The sequence below is a fragment of the Natrix helvetica genome, assembly GCF_964273705.1.
Source record: "Natrix helvetica genome assembly, chromosome: 3".
NCBI classification, from domain to species: domain Eukaryota; kingdom Metazoa; phylum Chordata; class Lepidosauria; order Squamata; family Natricidae; genus Natrix; species Natrix helvetica.
The window spans coordinates 121,289,507-121,310,161 of NC_138549.1; the positions used below are offsets into that span (position 1 = coordinate 121,289,507).

At 43.2% G+C, this 20,655-nt stretch overlaps 1 protein-coding gene across 2 annotated transcripts in view; it reads right to left on the reverse strand.

Annotated features, from left to right (window-relative positions):
- CELSR2 (cadherin EGF LAG seven-pass G-type receptor 2) overlaps window positions 1-20,655 on the reverse strand; it is a 121,181-nt gene that overhangs the window by 78,319 nt on the left and 22,207 nt on the right. For both annotated transcript variants that reach the window (XM_081946665.1, XM_081946664.1), the window contains exon 2: window positions 9,586-10,230. In XM_081946665.1, coding sequence (XP_081802791.1) covers window positions 9,586-10,230 — 645 coding nt within the window. The remainder of the gene's footprint in view (window positions 1-9,585; window positions 10,231-20,655) is intronic.

The following is a 20,655-nucleotide window of genomic DNA, read 5'->3' on the forward strand; positions in this document are numbered from 1 at the left end:
AATCAAAACTTCACTATCATTAATATTTCCTACAGGTATTACCAACTCCATCCCATTAAATCAAACAATCTTCATTTGAGTCTGTTCTACTCTTCCTGTTTCTCCTAATTTTAGAAAGATTTGGACACATATATATTTTTCTTTCATTTCATTTATAAACATATGCTTTTTATCATTTATGTCCCTTATAATCCAAATTTCAATTTTGATACACTGTGATCACTTCCAGATGGGCCCATAGATGTTGACCTGTGCCACCGATCCTCCCTCTGGTCAAGCAAAACTTTCACATGTTTTAATAAGGTGGAGAAAGTGCAGACTAAGTTATTAACCCTAACTATACCTACAGTTTATCACATGCAAATTTCTTGTTAAAAGTATGAACAGTACAGGTCAGTTTTGTACATTCTGGTCAACATGCCACATGCAGTTTTACTCCAAATATATTCATGCAAGCTAGACTCTAAATCACCTAAAAGATGTTTCTTCACACTATGTTTCATGGGAATCTAGCATGTTTCATGAAACACAGCTCCATGTCTAAGAGGGGGGAAATATCATTTGAAAACAGCCAATTTTCCATCATTAGTGTTTGCTTTTTGAGGAGGAGCTCCAGGATTTATCTATCTATCTATCTATTTATTTATTTACCCATTGGTTTGATTCTAGATTTTTGTAACCTAGAAATGTTTGAGAGCCTCTGACCTAAGGGATGGTCCCAAGAAGTTTGTAAGATGGTGCAGTCATGGCAATGTGATACTATTTTGATTGCTGTACCTTCTGGAGACAAACTGCAGAATGTAGAGCAAGAAATAGGGCTACAGAAAGTGTGGAGATTTCTAAAGACTCAGCTCCCCATGGCATTTTAATAGCTAAATATCCACCAAATATGTCTGTGTCTTCTCATTCTTTCTGCTCTTTACCTAATCAAAGGGTTTCCCTTCTCCATCCTGTTCCTCTCCATTACTCCAGTTTATTCCTCATTCCTTTGTATGTATCACATACCCTTGCCATGCATACACATCCGTGTGTGTGCACACACATACACTCACATTTTCATCAAGATTTTTTTTTAAATAGAAGATTTATTCCCAGCTTCTTTTTGCTACTTTACCCTAGTGACCAGCTTTGGTTGCCAAGGAAACAAATATTCTCCCAGAGTGCCCCTCCCCAATCTTGAGCAGACAAAGCCCCTATTCCACCTCCCCACCATGCTGTCTGCCTCCCCCTTCCTCCTCTACCTGCATAGGGAGAGCCAATATTGCAGCCAAAAAAAGAAAAGAGCAGAAATAGATTTACACAGGGCAACCAACTCTCATTGCTACTCTTCTCCAGCCTCACCATAAGCACTAAGCACAGAAATAGCTTTCCTCTCATTTGGCTACAGGGACCTGCATTTCCTGGAACATACCTCAGCAAGGGTTTCTTTTTCTAGGGAGTCTGTCTATGAAAAGCACACAACCTTCAGGGGGTGCTCCTGCTGACACAAGGCTGTGTCATCCATACAAACCAATTCCTCTAAAACAGAAGATATCTTAAGACAAAATGTGGACTACAGAAGGTATGGAGTGTTTCACCAGTGGTCACTCTAAGCAACGTGAATTATCAGTCAATATGCTGCTAACATTAACATTCTTGCAATATAATTTTCAGTCTGAAGTATAGTGATGGTACCTGGATAGGATTACAAATTTTGAAGCCCCGTGTGAGTTTCGATTAACATTAGCTGTAGTGATATGGATACAATGGGATCCATTGTGATGGCATTTAGGAAATTGCATTAGTGAAATGAATACTACCTAAAACTCACTAATATCCACATGGATATCATGTATAGTTTTTAATAGTTCTGGATTTTAGTTCACTATTATTTAACAAATAGCTTTCTGTGCTTTCGATAGAGAAAATAATACAAGAAAGAAGCATGGTTTATGATTGGAAAAATAATTAAGAGACAGGGAGGAAGGGCTTGAGTAGGAAAATGGCCATAGATAAATGAATTAAGTAGTCCATCAAAATACCTTTGCTGCTGAACTCTGCAACGTCCACAATCTAATTTTAGTTTAGCTTTTAATTTTTTTTTAACCCAGGGTAAAGCTATACCAGTGATGGGGAACCTATGGCACGCATGCCAGAGGTGGCACACTGTGCCCTCTTTGTGGGCCCGTGCGCAACTTCCACTGCTCTTCTGGTTTCTGGCGCCATCCAGCTGGTCCTTGCGGGTGCTGGAACGCTGTAAAACGGCCTGAAAATGGCCAAAACCCAGGCTTTTTTGTCCCTTTTCTAGGTCGTTTTTGGGCCATTTTGGGGGGCCTTTTCTGGGTCATTTTTTGGGCCAGAAACTGGCCTGAAAATAGCCTGAAAACAGCCCAAAAACAGCCTGAAAAAGGGTGTTGGTACTTACCTGATACGCCTCTTCTCATAGTGGGGGAGGAGTATCCAGGACGGGTTGACCTTGTCCTCTCATTGATTGGGCTGAGTCAGATAAGCTCTTTGGGCCACGCCCTGGTCACCAAGTACCACCCAGTTATCGGCGAAGAATCTTATCCGACTCTCTGGTTCATCCACTCCAGACTTTATCTTAGTTTCAACCTTTATTTATTTCTTCAACAGAATAGCTCAACCATCAAAAATAACGCTCATGATACATAACCATATCAGGGAGGGGCTGGATACTCCTCCCCCAGTATGAGAAGAGGCGTATCAGGTAAGTACCAACGCCCTTTCTCCATAGTGAGGGGAGGAGTATCCAGGATGGGACGCACCAAAGCCTACATGTCCCTAGGGAGGGTTACCCATGTTAAGAGCTCGCACAAACCTTATGCCTGGTGAGGCGTCACCTCCGCCCTGCGCACAGCGTGCAACACCCTATGCCCGAATGAAGCCTCTGGAGAGGCAAAAGAGTCCAGTTTGTAGTTCCTCACAAATGATGAGGGGGAAGACCACATAGCTGCCCTACAGATCTAAGTCAATGAGGCCTGGGTGGCCCAGGCCATTGAGGTGGCCGCGCTTCATGTGGAATGTGCTGTAATAGAGCTCAGTGTTTGCAGATCCCGTGCTTGGTAGGCGGTAACAATACAGGCTCATAACCACCTGCCTATGGTGGTGGATGTCACCTTGTTTCCCAGGGATCCCAGCTGGAAAGAGACAAACAGGGCTTCAGACTTCCTGTTCCACCAGGTTCTTCTGGGGTAAATCCTCAGAGCCCTCCTTATGTCTAGGGTGTGCCACTTCTTTTCTAAGGGTGAGAGGGGTCCGGGCAGAAATTGGGCAATAAAAATTCCTGTGAACGATGGAAGCAGGAGCACACCTTAGGGATGAAGGGGGAATCCAATCTTAGTACCACCCTGTTCTGGTGGAACACGCAGAGATGTTCCCTGGCTGACAGAGCCTGTACTTCGGATATCCGCCTGGCTGAAGTGATGGCCACCAGAAAGGCCACTTTAAGAGTCAAAAACTTAAGAAACACAGTTAGCAAGGGTTCAAAAGGAGGGCCTGTCAGAGCATCCAACACCTTATGCAAGTCCCAGGAGGGGTACCTGTATACTGTAGGTGGCTTACGATTGGATGCCCCCTTGAGGAATCGCCTGACCATAGGGTGTTGAGTCAAGGTCTGAGACCTACTGCACAGAAGTACTGATGAGATGGCCGAGATCTGTCTCCTAATCGTGTTGGGAGCTAACCCTCTGTCCAGGCCCGCCTGGAGAAAGTCCAGAACCTGTGGGATCATGGCCCCTGGAGCTGCACCATGTTGAAAAGGCACACCATGTAGTGCTGTAAATGTGCTCCATGGAAGGTCTGCGAGCCGCCTGAATAGTCTGTATCACCCTGGGGGAGAAGTGGCCTTCCCTCAGGATGCTCTGCTCAAGCGCAAAGCAGTCAACTGAAGCTACTGAGGGTCTGGGTGCTCCAGCGATCCCTGGCTGAGGGAGATCCTCTCCTGGGGGATCCTCCAGGGCCTGTCCACCGAGAGAGATTGGAGATCAGCAAACCAAGGCCTCCAGGGTCAGTGTGGGGCAATCACCACCACCTCCGCCCCCTCCCACAGGATTTTCTGTATGACCTTGGGAATCAGTGGTAATGGTGGATAGGCATAGAGGCCGCCCCGGGGCCATGGGCATCGGAGAGAGTCCACCCCCTCTGCCCCCCGTGTCTGATACCTGGAATAAAACCTCGGGAGCTGGGCGTTGAGAGGGGTGGCGAATAGGTCAACCTCCGGGCATCCGAAGTGCCTTACCACTTCCTCGAATATTGCCAGCTGCAGCCTCCACTCTGAATTGTCCACCTCGGTCCAGCTGAGCCAGTCGGCTCTGATGTTGTCCACTCCCGCTATATGTTCCGCAGTCAATGACAGAAGGTTCCTTTCGGCCCACTGCCCCAGTCGTTTGGTCTCCTTCATGAGGGCCTTCGACCTGGTCCCCCCGTCTGTTTATATGAGCCTTGATGGTGATGTGTTGTCTGTGAGGACTAAGATGTGGCTGCCCCTGACCTGGTTAGCTGCTCCTCTGATCCTCCAGTGGAGCTGCTGGCTGCTGGGCTGGAGGCTTGAGTCCTGCCGGCATCCTCTGTACTTCTGGGCACTGCCATCTTGGATCACATGGTCCAAAATGGCCACTGGCTCCCAATTCAAAAAGTTCCTTTTCCTGGGAACATGTGGAAGCGGCTTGTGCCTTTGGGGCTGCCGTGCGGCTTCCGCTGCCGCAGGAGAGCTCTCTCTCTCGCTTCCTCTCTCTCTTCCGAGCTTTGCAAGCTCCTACGGGCCACTATCTCTTGCCGGCACTTGCAGGCAGGTGCAGGTGCTCTGCTGTGTTTAAAAATGCCGTGGTTCGTCACTCAATCCCCTAGGAGGGAGAGCCGGAACGCTCCAGCCCCGTCTGAGCCTCTCCGACGTGACTGCCTTCCCGGGGCTTCCAGGGGAGCGTCCCCTCGCCTGCCGTCTTGATTAGTGCCCTAGGCCTCTCTTTATGACCTGGGCTATGTGTTGCCCTGAAGGGCTTGCTGCGCATGCTCTCTCTCTGTCTTCCCGGCCAGGGAATCAGCCAAGAGCCAGTTACTCACTCAGGCAGGGAGGCAGCGAATGCAATCAAGTAAACACTGAGTTCAATCCTTTCTTTAAAATTTTCCAGGAGCTTGGGATGATCACAGCCGCCCGTTGAGGGGCTGAGTCGATAACTGGGAGGTACCTGGTGACCAGGGCATGGCCCAAAGAGCTTATCTGACTCAGCCCAATCAATGAGAGGACAAGGTCAACCTGTCCTGGATACTCCTCCCATCACTATGGAGAATGGCCCAGAAAAGCCATTCGCACAGTCACTCATGCCCTGGTGACGTCCCGTCTGGATTACTGCAATGCTCTCTACATGGGGCACCCCTTGATATGCACCTGAAGGCTGCAGCTGGTCCAGAATGCGGCCGCGCGGGCAATTATGGGGAGTACTAGGTACTCCCATGTAACACCTCTCCTGCGTGAGCTGCACTGGCTACCTGTAGCTTTCGGGTGTGTTTCAAGGTGTTGATTCTCACCTTTAAAGCACTCCATGGCTCAGGACCTAGTTATTTGCGGGATTGCATCCTACCCCATACATCCCTGCGACCAATTCGCTCTCACAGAGAGGGACTCCTCCGGGTGCCGTCCACCAAACAATGCCAGCGGGCGACGCCCAGGAGTAGGGCCTTCTCTGTGATGGGCCCGACCCTCTGGAACGACCTCCCCCCTGACATTAGAACCATTACTGATCTCCGCTCCTTCCGTAAGAAACTCAAGACCCACCTGTTCCAATTAGCTGGCCTTGCCCAATCGCAATTATGATCTAATCCCTCGACTCTCCTGGCCGGTTATTTTAAATTTTGGGGTATTTTAATTTGATTTTAATCTGATTAATTTTTGCACTATTGTACAGACTTGTGTTTAATTTGTTTTATGGGGTTTTGTAATTGTTGTATATAATGTATTTTATTCTGTCTGTACACCGCCCCGAGTCCCCTTGGGGAGAGGGAGCGGTTGACAAATCCAATAAATAAAAAATAATATAAATAAATAAATAAAACAGGCATGCATGCGCTGGCCAGCTGGTTTTGGGGTTTCCGGTACTCCAGTACATGCACATGTACCCACAGGCATGCATGTTCTGGTTTGGGCACTTGGTTCGCCATCACTAACCTATACATTACAATTTACAACATCCTACTTCTTGTTTCCAGCGAAACTAACAAAAATTGTGTCAAAGCCATAGTAGTTGATTAAAGGAATAATTGGAAAATTGGCAGCAAAAAATAAAGAATACCAAGGTATCTTGGGAGAGGAGATGCCAGGCATTATCGTTTCTCAAAAAAGAAGGGATTCCACTTCTATAGCCTACTCTGTTCTATTCTACTCTATAACCAGGAGTGAAACAAACACAATCTTGTGATGTTTTTCTTGTAATTCTCCCTGATTCTACTAGACTGAGCATCTTCTTGGTCTTCCTTTGCCTCATTCTCCTATTCCAAAACAATCAATTCTTTAGTAAGAATGAACTTATGCAAAGTTTTAGAAGAAATGAATCACTGGTGCAAACTGATGAAGATTGGTTCTAGATCATGCCACATGAGTTGATAAGAATTCATCAACATTTCTTTTTTCATACTAAATTCTCAGCAAATCATTTTAAAAATACATGAAAAATACCTGTATATCATACAGTTTTAGTATGTGTTTATTTCAATTCATCTGTTTTTCTATACAAGTTACCCAAATGCAGAGATTTTGTTTTCTATTACCACTAATAAATATTTGTCTAAGCAACCTAACATAGTAAGCAAATTTTCTATACTAAAAGTACATTAGCTCTAACATGTACTTTATATGTAACTTTCTGGACTATTTTCACTACAGTCAATCATACTGCAGTGGATTATATCTGGTGACATTTTGACATAAACAGTTGCTTGATCAAAGATAGTTTTAGTCCCACTAATATCTTGTGGCTGCTAAATAGAAAAGAGAATCCAATCCAATTCAGGAAAAACTACAGTGTGGGATTTGGGGGTCTGGTGTCCTGCAGTTATTCAAAGTAGACAATTGTAGGAAAATTCCATTGGTCATCAGAGGGTTTGATAGAGCTTTGGTTAAGAGACCTGGAAAGCACTTGGGGAATGAGTGAACCCACAAGGGTGGTGAAAATTGCAATCCAGATGATTAGCATGGAAGAGGAGATTTTTAAAAACATTCTTGATTGAGGGAATTAACACCAGGGTGAGAAACTGTTATATGTACCTACTGGGGGATGGGTGAGTTAACTCAACGACAGATGCCTTTACATTCCTTCTGGAAAAAGATGCTTCTGCAATTTATACATTACAGGCACCACCCCTGGTCAAATTTTTCATTTTTTCAATGCTGTATCAGTGACGTGCAGTCAGGGGAGGCAGGGGAGGCAGAGCCTCACCGCTCTCATCATGAAAATAAAAAAAAATTACTCCGGGAAGTGCGAAAGTGGCTGGGAGAGGTGCGTGGCTTGGTTTAGCCTCCCTGGACATCTCAGCAGCAGCCCCAAGTGTACCGATCTCGCCATTTTTTGCATTGGGCGAGCCCGGGATCCTTGCAAGGGGAATGGCACCACGTGTGTAGGCGGTTACTCAGCAGCACACAGCCTCAGATTAGCACAGCCGCGATCCCCTTCCCCTGCACATGTGGTCCCATTCCCCTCCTTCCTAAGACAACATGAAGGGAACCGCGGCTGCGCTGATCTGAGGCTGGCATTGAGGAGCCGCCTGCACACGTGGCCCCATTCCCCTTGCAAGGATCCCGGGTTCGCCCAATGCAAAAAATGGCGAGATCGGCACACTTGGGGCTGCTGCTGAGATGGGGAGTGGGACCACGTGTGCAGGGGAAGGGGATCGCGGCTGTGCTAATCTGAGGCTGTGCGATGATGTTACCTAGGTATTTTTTGCATCGGGCGAGCCCGGGATCCTTGCAAGGGGAATGGGACGACGTGTGCAGGCGGCTCCTCAATGCCAGCCTCAGATCAGCACAGCCGCGGTCCCCTTCATGTTGGCTTAGGAAGGAGGGGAATGGGACCACATGTGCAGGGGAAGGGGATCGCGGCTGTGCTAATCTGAGGCTGTGCTCTGAGGAGCCGCCTGCACACGTGGTCCCATTCCCCTTGCAAGGATCCCGGGCTCACCCGCTGCAAAAAATGCCTAGGTAACATCATCAGTGCTAGAAGGGAGAGGGGGGAGGAGAAAGGAGAAGTTTCTCTTCTCAGAAATGTCTTCTCAGTGGAGCTGCAGCAGCCTGTCTGTCCCTTTCTGACATTTCTGAGAAGAGAAACTTCTCCGTTTGAGCTGCACCCGTGCGATCGGAGCAACCACGCGGTTTGATAACGTCACCAGCCTCATCAGTCATAAACCTCACCGCACGTCACTGTGCTGTGTTAACTTTGAATGGTTACTAAATGAAATGTTTGTAAGTCAAGGATTACCTGTATATATTTCCCACTAGACGGGTAAAACAGAAGTACTACACATGGCACCTATACCCAAAGAAATGTCTTGCAGGAACATTTGTTCATATTTCTCAGATTCAGAATCCTAAAACAAACTTGATTAGCAGCATAGGACAGTGATGGCAAACCTATGGCATGCGTGCCACAGGTAGCACACAGAGCAATTTGTCAGGGCACAAAAGTCACTTCCGGTTTGCTCGGAGGTCATTTTAAGCGTTCCGAAGGCTTCAGGGACCGTCCGGAGGCTTCCCTGACACCTCCGGAGGGTGTCCAGGGGGGCGGAGGAGGCTGTTTTCGCCCTCCCCAGGCTCCTATAAAGCCTCTGGAGCCTGGGGAGGGCGAAAAAAACATGTAAAAATGGGAGGGAAGCACCTGTAGTGCGCACATGCACACTGGGGGTTGTGCATTACATTATGGGTGGGGCACACCCACACATGACCCCCCTGCGCTCCCCCCACTTATGGCACGCAAGCCAAAAACGGTTCGCCATCGCTGGCATAGGATAGAAGTCAAAAGAAGGCCATATTTCAGGCTTTTGTGGACTACAGCTGACTTCCTAGCACAAGATGTTCTGAGCTTTACACTTAGCCCCTCGAACCTTCTGCTCTAAGAAATCATTTATAGCAATAATGGGTAATTTTGTGCCTTCTAGGTGACAACTTCAACAAGTCTTCAACACTACCAATCCTGCAACTTATGGCAGTTAGTCTTATATCTCAACAGCACCCAGTGGCATTTTCTTAGTGATGGACACTGTCTAAAGATGATGGGAATTGTGGTTACCTAGGCCATGTTGCTGGGAAAGTTTCAGATAGGCTGTTGGGCTGATAGAAGTAACCCTTCTATCTTCTCTTTCCAAGTTCGAAGCCTCTATCTTTCAGCATTGTAATCCCTTTTACTTAACAAGCATAAATTAATTACAAAAGTTATTTTAAACAATAAAAACACCCTTGGAGAAATTGATTGCAATGATTGCAGGTAGAATGTTGGCACTATTGTTTATCAAGAGAACAAAGATAACAGCTTCCAATGATTACTAAGCGGCTCCCTTTTGAGGGATCTTCTCCCTTGGCTGATTTCCCCCCAAATCAATACTTACCAGTGTAGCCCTCTTGGCACTCACAAGTATATCCTCCTTCCCGGCTTTGGCAATGGCCATTATTTCCACATGGATTGGAATAGCAAAGATCAATCTCAGTTTCACAATAATCACCAGTAAAACCCAGTGGGCAACGGCAACGCAGACCGTTGACAGGGTGGATAGGACGGAAAAGTATAGTGTTGGAGGAAATGAAAGGTGCTGAGCTGTCAAACTTCAACACCGAGACACAGCGCATATAATTCTCGCAGGGTTCCCGCAAACAAATGTTATCGTCAAAAGGCAAGACCCTCTGCTCCGTAATAGCCGCCAAGAGTGTCCGGTTGAGGTATAGTCGTTCTTGGAGATCTTCTGAAGGAATATAATGGCTGCCATGGACTCTATCAGGCAATTGTACTGACAGACTAACATTCAGGATTTGGGCAGCCTGAACATCCGTGTCATTCTGGATGTTGAAAAGGACAACATGATCACGGGGAGCGGATAGTACAGTTGCTACTCCTTCAAGAAAGAGAGCCAGCAGTGGTGAAAGGAAGCGTTCTTGGGACATGTTCTCCAGCCGCAAAGTGATACTGTTGGTCAGCATCTCATCTGTGATAATGGTCACCTGAAGCATGCACTGGGCAGCAACACTGTGGATCCCATCTATAGAAAACAGGAGAGAATAATTAGTTTCAATGTGCACTGAAGGGTGAAGAAGAGATTGTCGAGATCATCTTGTAATATTCATATTATGTTTGGGGCAACAGTGCTTCTCCTTTATACCAACAAGTGCATGGGTGAATGGAATTGACATCTACTTTAGTTTTAATAAGGCATGCTGCATAACTATACAGTATTGTATAAAACAGTGAAGTACAATGGAAAGTATTTCACTATTCTCTTCAGTGTACAGTGTAGTGTCTAAACCAAGACAGTACAGTTAATATGACATAGGGCAATCTGGATGAAGTCTGTTCTCAACCATGGAAGCTCATTGTGGAACTCTGAGCTACTCACTCTCTCTCGGTCCAACTCCCTTGACAGGATGGTTGTTGGGATAAGGGAATGCTACCTCCTTGAGCACCAGGAGAAAAGGTTGGATATAAATCAAATTAATAAATAGATTTGTATTATCTTCTATAGATCTGTATTATAGCTATAGAAATATAACAGTGGTGGCTAAAGCTTTTGACACAGAGTGCCAAAACTGGAGTGGGTGTGTGTGCTAGTGCACGCAGCAGAGCACTGAAACCCAGAAGAGATCAGTTGGCCGGGGCGCATGCATAGGCGCATGCCAGGTTCCATTGCGCAGATGTGCGCCGGCCAGCTGGTCTTCAGGCATGCTGGCAACAGAATCCGAAAGAAAGCAGCTGGCTGCACACACATGTGCGCCATCGCTAGCTGCACGTCCAGGTTCCATCATGTGCATGCGTGAAGAACAGTTGGCCAGCACGCCTGCATACAATGGAAGCCGGAAGTGCATCTAGCAAAGTCACACGTGCCCAGAGAGAGGGCACTGCATGCCACCTCTGCCACCCGTGCCATAGGTTCGCCATCACAGTACTATAGTATAGATTAAGCCAGCAATGGCGAACCTTTTTTGGCTCGCGGGCCATAAGTGGGTGGAGCGCAGGTGGGTCGTGTGCAGGCGTGCCACACCTATAATGCAATGCGCGACTCCCCCAGTGCACATGTGCGCACTACATGCATGAACCCCCATTTTTGCATGCTTTTTTTGCCCTCCCCAGGCTCCAGAGGCTTTATAGGAGCATGGGGAGGGCGAAAACAGCCTCCCCCCACTCGGGAAGCTCTCCGGAGGCTTCAGGGACCGTCAAGAGGCTTCCCTGAAGCCTTCGCAGCACTCAAAACGACCCTCCGAGCAAACCAGAAGTCACTTCCGGTTTGCTTGGAGGGTCGTTTTAAGCGCTCCGAAGGCTTCAGGGACCATCAAGAGGCTTCAGGGACCGTCAATACGCGTTCCATAGGTTCGCCATCACTGGATTAAGCTGTCTGAATTCATCAAATATTTTATTCTACTTCTAATTACATGCATCACAGATTAGCAATGTGTCACCCTTTATCACTGACCGATAAATGATGGTGACTGGAAGAGATGGACGTTCAACAACATCTGCAACCCCATATGTCACACATGCTTGGTTTAGGTGATCATTTGAAACTAAAACCAACTTAAAACAATTTTCATCCTCCCCACTGTAGGTGGGGCATGCCTGACTTCTAGATGACCTATTAATCATCGACTGGGACTGTATCATTCCCATCCTTATCCCCCAGGTATTATTGTCTAGCTATAGTTGTACTGATTGCTACTTTCATCCATTTTGGTGAAACTAGATGAGGTACTATCAAATAGGCTTTGCTTACATCCAGTTTGGATTAGGGTAATATACACTGTGTCAAGCTCTCACACAGCTTAGTAGGCAGAGTCTTTATAATTCCTCCTGTGCTATGTATTTGTTAGGCAGAGATTGAAGCCATGTAGAAACAACTGCTAATTAAAAGTTTTATTGTTCTCTTTGTGAATGAAAAGCTTTATTCACGCATTCATTCATAGAAGTGTGCACATACAGTATACACTTATGCATACATACCTGCCCAACTCAAAGTCTAACTAGTTCAGGGTTCCAATAGAATCAAGATGGGATACCTATCATGCACAATGCTTTATTTACATGATGGTCTAATGTTCTTTATTTCTCATTCTCTTTTATAAGATTTTGGTCTGTCTGAGCTTGGAACTCTTACCATGCCTCCTTCTCTGTGCCACATTGCCTCATCCAGTTCACTACAAGTGGGGAACCATCTTTTGTTTCAAAATAATCCCTTCCTAAGTCTTCTTAAAGATCTGAACTCTGGCATTTGTCCAATGCAGAAGTAGAATTTTTCCAGAACAAATGCTTCTGCCTCTGAGACTTGCACTGAGTGGACCCTTTATGCATTCCATCTTTCATAGATAAACATTCATATCTTCACATAAATACATAGCATGAGAGAGAGATCTTTGTGTTGCTGCATATCAATATATGCAGTCACAATACACTAACATTGGAAGCACTCTTAATCTACAGGATTCTTGTTCTCTACTTGTTATTCAGTTCATCATTTTATTGAATTTTAACCAATTTTCCAATTGAACTACTGATTCGGAAATACAAACAAGTTGAACATTTTTAAAAGTTGTATTAGGTAATTCATTTTACCAGGGAATGACTAACTAGTTTTCAATCTTATCACTTGAAGTTGGAGTAGCTGCAAATGAGGATGTCTACTTAGAAATTACAATGGTGAAAATCCATAGTTTCGTGAAGACAAGAGACAGAAGACAAGCTTATTGGTCAAATTGAACTTCCTTCACATTAAGGAAGATTTGAGGCATAGTCATTTTTCATTCTTATGGCAGAAGCAAATTTTCTACAAAATACAGAATTGATGCAACTGGTATCTCCTCCTGCTGTCTTTCTTGTAATACATTTAAAACTTGTAATACCTTTAAAACAAGAAGAAAATCAAGATGACAGATTCTTAAAGCAAGAAGAACCAATTACATCACTTCACTCTGAGGTGTGGGTTGCTATCTGTACTGCTTCCTTATTTGCATTTGCAAGTTATTTGTATTTTTTAAAAAAATCAAGACGCCTACTCCATCCTAACCTGGTCCCTGTCAGGTGTTTATTTGACTGCTACAGTCCCAGCTACCAAAGCTGAAAGGATACAGTCCTTTCAAGACTGTAATTCAATTATTTTCAGTTCAATTATCACCTCACTCTACTGCCTGTGTACAGACAAGGCATGGACATGATGTGCAATGAGATAGCAACACTCTTCATGTTTCTTGATTAGCTGCTAGAAATGAAAGATAAGAAAACAGGGAAAGCAATGGCAGGATGTCACACATTATGTTGATTTGATATCAAGATACAGACTTATATTCATTTGCAGTGTCACCTTATGGGATGCAACTTTTCTTTTGTAAATTTTGACTGAACATCTAAACATCTTTTTTTAAAGTTCCAAGAAATATTGGCTACTAATGCATCCGAGGACTAACTTCACCTCGTATTTTCATATAGTATGTACAAATCATTTTCCATATACCACAGTGAAGAGCTCTGGTGGCACAGTGGTTAGAATGCAGTACTGCAGGCTACTTCTGCTGATTGCTGGCTGCCAGCAGTTCGACAGTTTGATCCTCACCGGTTCAAGGTTGACTCAGCCTTCCATCCTTCCGAGGTCAGTAAAATGAGGGGCCAGATTGTTGGGGACAATATGCTGAATCTGTAAACCACTTAGAAAGAGCTGTAAAGTACTATGAAGTGGTATATAAGTCTAATGCTATTGCTATACCCCAAGTGTCTCAAATTGAAGGTCTGCATAAAGTTCCAAAACCCACCATGTATATTCATGCCTTTGAGATATTGTTGACTCCTGCCAATTGCCTAGACAAGTCCCTGCAATTTGACAGGGCTTGAAAATGGTTTCAGTCCTACCAATGGATGATCTGCCACCAGATAAGATAAAAGTCTATTAGAAGTTGTAATTTGATTACTTCTTAATTTATACCTTCTATTTGCTTTAAGAGTTTAGGATTAAGCTAATCCACCAGGATATGAACAAAATACATACATACAAAGGAATGCACTAAGATCTCAAGAGATAATAAAGGATAATCACTACAACGTCTCCCTCCAAAGGAAAAAAGTTTTTTTTTAAATGGTAAAAATTCTCTTATTTTTGCCTATCTTTGGACAGGATGACATAATACTTTCCGACTATCATTTTGTCCCTCCCTGTTTCAACTGCTGTTAATAGGTAATGTACTTATTCTGGATGATATTTAGGTTCATCTACTATGTCCAAATAGAAGTGCAAACAAGAAACGCGCCCGGGGGTGGGGGTTATATGCTTACAAAAGTATCCAGAAATTATGACCAAATCAAATGAAAAGTGAAAATGATGCTATAGTAAAAATTAAAACGGGTTGTTCAGAGCAAACAAAAGCAGGAAGGAAGCTGACCCTGGTTTCTGCCAGTAGTTTGGCTCAAGCAAAGGGAAAGAAGAGAAAGGAAACAAATGAGCTGCGTGGTCAGGAAGTAGCAGAAGAAACTTGTATCATCCTGTTGTTAGTCATAAGGGCAGATGGACACCTAGGGAAGATAGACAGGACATCAACAAACATGCAGGAATAATAGTTCCATAGGCAGACACACACAGACACACAATGAGGGGGGAGGGAGGGAGAGAAAGATACTGTTCAGCCAGGTCCAAAATGTTTGTGTGATATATGTGTGCAGTGCAATCTACACATGATTTGTGGCATTCGCTTTTAAAATAATAAACGTCTACAATTTACAATGTCAACAAAATGTCACCACAATGTAAGAAAAGATGCTGAGACTCTAGAAAGAGCACAGAGAAGCGCAACAAAGATGCTTAGGGGACTAAAAGCTAAAACATATGAAGAACGGGTGCAGGAACTGGGTATGTCTAGTTTAATGAAAAGAAGGAGTAGAAGTAACATGATAGCAGTCTTCCAATATCTAAGGAGCTGCCAGAAAGAAGAGAGGGTCAACCTATTCTCCAAAGCACCTGAAGGCAGGATAGGAAGCAATGGATGGAAACTAATCAAGGAGAAGAGCAACCTAGAACTAAGGAGGAATTAATGAGTGGAACGACTTGCCTCCAGAAGTTGTAGGTGCTCTAGCACTGGAAGTTTTTAAGAAGAGATTGGACTATCATTTGTCTGAAATGGTTTCCTGCTTGAACAAGGGTTGGACTAGAAGACCTCCAACTTGCAACTCTTGTTTTTCTGTTACTCCACCATGCTCTTCCCCAAAAATGCAAACAATGTATTTTATAAAGAAAAATAGACGGTGTTCCTGGCAGTTACAGTTACTCCCAATTCACGTTATCTGATGTCTTTTTCCAGCATCTAACTTCTTCATGGTTGAGTCTTTTCTATTTGCTTCCATGATCAGTGGTGCGTTCCTACCAGTTGGGAGCAGTTCGGCCGAACTGGTAGTGGTTTGGTGGCCTGGGTTGCTGGAACCGGCATGTGCGCAAAGCGCATGTGCCATGTGCACACGAGCAAACCGGCAGTAGTGTCTGCTGGAACCCACCCCTGTCCATGATCATACAATACCCCACATAATACAGTCAGTGCAATATAATTAGAATAAGAACTAGTACAAAAATTGAGTCAAAGTTCTGATGGAATCGTGTTAATTCTGTCTTCAAGCAAACAACCAAGCTTAGAGAGCACCAAGGATTCCACATTTCTAAACCATTCACTACCTGCATTTCTAAGAAATTATTCCCAAACCCTGTTAAACCATAATGAATGCAAAGCCATTTCCTCTCCCTCTCACATGCACAGGCTCTTTCAACTCCAACTCACTGCTGGGTGGGGGATGTTTCCAGTCTGGCTTTGTTTGATTCATTTTGTTTTCTAGTATATGGAACCACAAGAACAAAGAGTTGAACAAAGTGCAAGCTTCGTACTTACACAAAACAAGGAGAGGAGGCTATCCAAAATAGCTATTGCCTTGTCTTGCCTATGGCTGATTTTTTTTTCAATGGACATAGCACCCTAAACCTTATATTTCTTCCACACACCCCACCCGCCCCCAGTCATGAAAGAGGCTACAGCTGGTCCGTTCAGTCTTCCAGTTCAGACAAATGCTATCAATAATTAACTTTCTTAATCTGAGCAATGGTAGGAATCTACTGGTTGAGTAACTCCCAAGAGTCAGGAGTGGTAACATTCGCTGGCACCTGCACTTAGAAATTCCCTTAGGAAAGTGCCTTGGCCCCCTCCTTCACTTTCAGTCAGAGATACTTCAGACATATTTCAAATCTAGTGCATATGTCCAGCATACAAAGCAGAAGCCCACAGTGCTGAAATTAGAAGCAGTATGGCAAAGGTGGATTGAAATCACAATGCATGAAATGGAAGTTCCTTGCATAGACTCCCCAAGTTATCTCCTTAGGGTTAGCAACCATTTGGGTTTTCAGACCTATATGCAAAATACCCCATACTACATATACTGAGGTCCCTTGCACGATAACGCTATACATGTCTACTCAGAAGTAAACGCAGCTAAATTTATAAAAGCTGAATGACAGGTATACCTGTCTGTTTAAAAAAAAACAATCCAAAATCTACATTAAGGCAATGGGTAGGTTCACAGATCAAGTTTGAAAGAATTACCTAACTCTATTTTATTGTTCAGTAAACCACAACTGACACATAACATTCTAAGGAACAAGCAAATGAATGGTTTAGTATGATGTGTGATGCAGGCAATATCTTTATTAGTTCCCATTAAAATGTCTCAAAAATTATTTGAATTCATTATGGTAAACTTTAATTTGCTTTAATAAAGCTAGTGGTCTAGTGTCCATTGAGTTCAAAGACCCCTCCTAGTAAGTGAATTAACTGTGTTTCCTATTAAATAGAAGACAGTCCTCTAATCCAACAACAGCACTTATATGGCAGAGGCTGTCTACCTGCCCATCCCAATCAGTATCTGAAGAGCAAACAGACCACTAACTGCAATCTTCCCAATCATGTTAAGATTAATAGTATCTCTATTTAAATTATAGTGTACTTGCAAATCTGTTTACCTCATTATATCTGCACAGTAAATGGACATAGAATTGCAACCGTAGTTCAGGATTAAACAATGACTCAGATCTGTATTTACTAAACATGTCATCCAAAAATGAAAGATAATGCTGCATTCATTACAGTGAGAATAGGAATCCAGAGGCCTTGTAGAACTTCAGGAGGAAAAATGGCCAAAGCCCCGTTTCTACAATTAGGAGTGTGAGAATCCAAAAAAAATGAAAGAATCCCTCTATTCAGTCAAAGAAAGGAATACAAAAGTTTATCTAGGCTCCCACCTGATAATTACATGATGCTGTCCATAAAATCAATGTTTGCATTCTGACAAGGGGGTCAAAGCACATTCCACTGCCATGGGACAAACACCCAAGTAGAATATGAATGCAGGTATAACCACTTAGCTAAAACCTGCCAGCAAAAATTCAAGAAGTAATGAAATTAAAGGGCAGAAGGTACACTAAAAAGGCAGATTGTTATGTATAAGCCTGGATTTGGTATAGGAAAAAATTATATGGAATTATTTTTTGTTTATGTAAACAATATGGAATGCTGCAAAGCAAAATAATAGCCCCCAGAATTGTCTTTATTTCATAGAATACTTCTGAAATTTACCTGGGCCCTTAGAAAATAAAAATGCAGTCTAACTGGCAACTCAGTGCTTTCTTTGGAATTGTTCCCATCTATGCAGAAAGAAGACAAATAAAAGGAATGCGGTAGGAGGTATCCTGAGGCTGAAAGATATGGCAAGGAACATCCTCATCAAGCTGCCTTCTAATAAAACAGAAACATCAACCACACCATGCTCAAAAACTGTAAGCATGCCATCTTGACTAAAAAGGTGAGGCACGTCCAAATTAAGCAGCCCACCTTAATGAGTTTGTTCATTTTGAAGGTGGCACCATACTAGTATTCACATAGTATTTTAGGTTTAATAACAGTATTTTTGTTTCTGGATAGTTCAAATCTGATTCAGTTTCCACTTTAATAATTACATTCCAGATGGTTACTGTATAGATGTCTGTTCCTAACCACTGTTTCCTCTTGTGACATGGAGGTTAAACGTTTCAATTGTAGAACAAATGCAGAAGCCTCACAACTTTACTATACTATATTGCTGCGTTCTCACAATGATCTCAAACGGACATAAATGTCATATGCTGAAGAACCCTTTGAAACATAGGATAACTTCTCTATGTTTCTCAGCAACTCAGCAACTGTACGATGTTGTAATTTCAACTCTCAGAAATCTACGATTGGAAGTCCGCACAAATTCTATGATTTGAAATCCATTCATTCATTCATTTATATGTTAAATTTATGTTCCACCAATCTTGCCATGGGGCTACTCTGGACAATCTACAACAATAAAATGGGTGGGGGATGATGAAAAATGTAAAAATAACAATAGTAAAGGAATGAAACAATAAAAATAAACAGTGGAAGTACAATAATACAAAATTAAAAAGATGAGCAGAGAGGGAGCATGAAATGAAGGTTTCCCAGCAAGTTAAACTTTAATTTTAATTTTTAAACTTGCTAAGGTTGAGAAACTCTGGTCTAGACTGATATTACTTCTGAATTAGCTATACCATATCCAGACATTTTTCCTTTCTTTGCATCATTTCCAATTATTACCAAACTAAAACAGTCAAAACAAAACTCTCTCCCTTTGTCAGTGTTGATAAACAGAAAGCTAAGATTAAAGCATGGAAAGGAAATCCTGGGATTTTGGAAGACTGGGATTAACCAGCCAAAGACTAAGCAGTGCCTAGAATACAAGAATCTTGTTCAGATTCAGCTGTGTGGTAAAACATACCTGAGAAATCCCTGATCTATGATCAAGAGGCTATGCTTTATAACTTTCAGGGATGTCAAACTGGTGGCCTGCAGGCCAGATGCATCATGCATAGGCCACGCCCACCCCAGCTCCGTGAATGGGGAAAACGTCACGAAACATCACGTAACGGCAAGATGATGCCGCGAGTTTGACACCTGTGCTTCATAGGGACAGCACTCAACTAGTGCTGTTGAGTTCTGTCACTCAATTATTATGTAAAAAACGTATTTGGACCACAAATGTCTGCTTGAAGGTCAGTGAGATGTTAGGAAGTCCTTTCATCAGAAAACTACAAACTGGAAGCAGAGAAAATGACAGCAATACAATATGGGACCTTCAACGCCCAATAAATGATGGAAGGATATATTAAATATTTTGCCTGGGTACCTCATTGTAAAGATGTCTCTGAGAAAAATCAGAAGAAGTAGTACATGCATGGGTAAAAATGGCATCATTCTTCCTATATATAAATATACTTTGTCTCACCAATTTTGGCATATTTTATGGCATATTATAAACACAGTAAGACAGGGGTGTCCAAACTTGGGAACTTTAAGACTTGTGGACTTCAACTCCCAGAATTCCCCAGCCAGCTGGCTGGGGAATTCTGAGAGTTGAAGTCCACAAGTCTTAAAGTTTCCAAGTTTGGACACCCCTGCAGTAAGAGAAACAGAATCTACTAGAGACAACGTTTTTTTCCCCTTTAGCTTTAAATGCAGGTTGTCCTCGACTTACAACAGTTCATTTAGTGACCGCTCAAAGTTACAAGGGAACTTTAAAAAGTGACTTAAGACTGTTTTTCATACTTACAGGATCCCTACGGTCATGTTATCAAATTTCAGATTCTTGGCAACTGATTCATATTTATGTCCGTTGCAATGTCCCAGGGTTACGTGATCCCCTTTTGCAATCTTCTGACAAGCAAAGTCAATAGGGAAGCCAGATTCACTTAACAACAGTGCTACTAGCTTAACAACGGCAGTGATTCACTCAACAACTGTGGCAAGAAAAGTCATAAAATGGGGCAAAATTCACTTAACAAATGTTTCACTTAGAAATCATCAGAAATTTTGGGCTCAATTATGGTCGTAAGTTGAGGACTACCTGTAAGTACGGTATTGTAAAAGTCATTTCAATGATCCGGAGTTTCATAAGACACCAAGAGTCTTTGGCCTTCAGGATTCTGATTGAAAATTACTGAAGTTGAAATCCATCATATTTGGAACAGAAAATCAAACAACATAAGCCTTCGCTATTCCATATGCCAATTCCACTTGCTCTGTATATAAAGGATTCCTTTGTTTGTGGAAGCATCCCCCTTGTTTTACAATTGTATACACATGACCAACACTGCCTTTTAATAAGCAAATGCCACCAGTGAATTCTGTGGTGTGTAAACACTTCAACAATGCAATAACTATTCTGAGCAAAGGAGAATTAATTATAATGATCACACCTCCACCAATTGTAATTAAGCTCTATTGCCGCCTAAAATTAGTCTGCCTGAATTATTTGATAAATATTTCTGAACAGCTTAATGAACTTTCGTTTTACGGGGTAGAAGAAATTGAAACATCTTTCCCAATATAGAATATGGCCCGCTGTT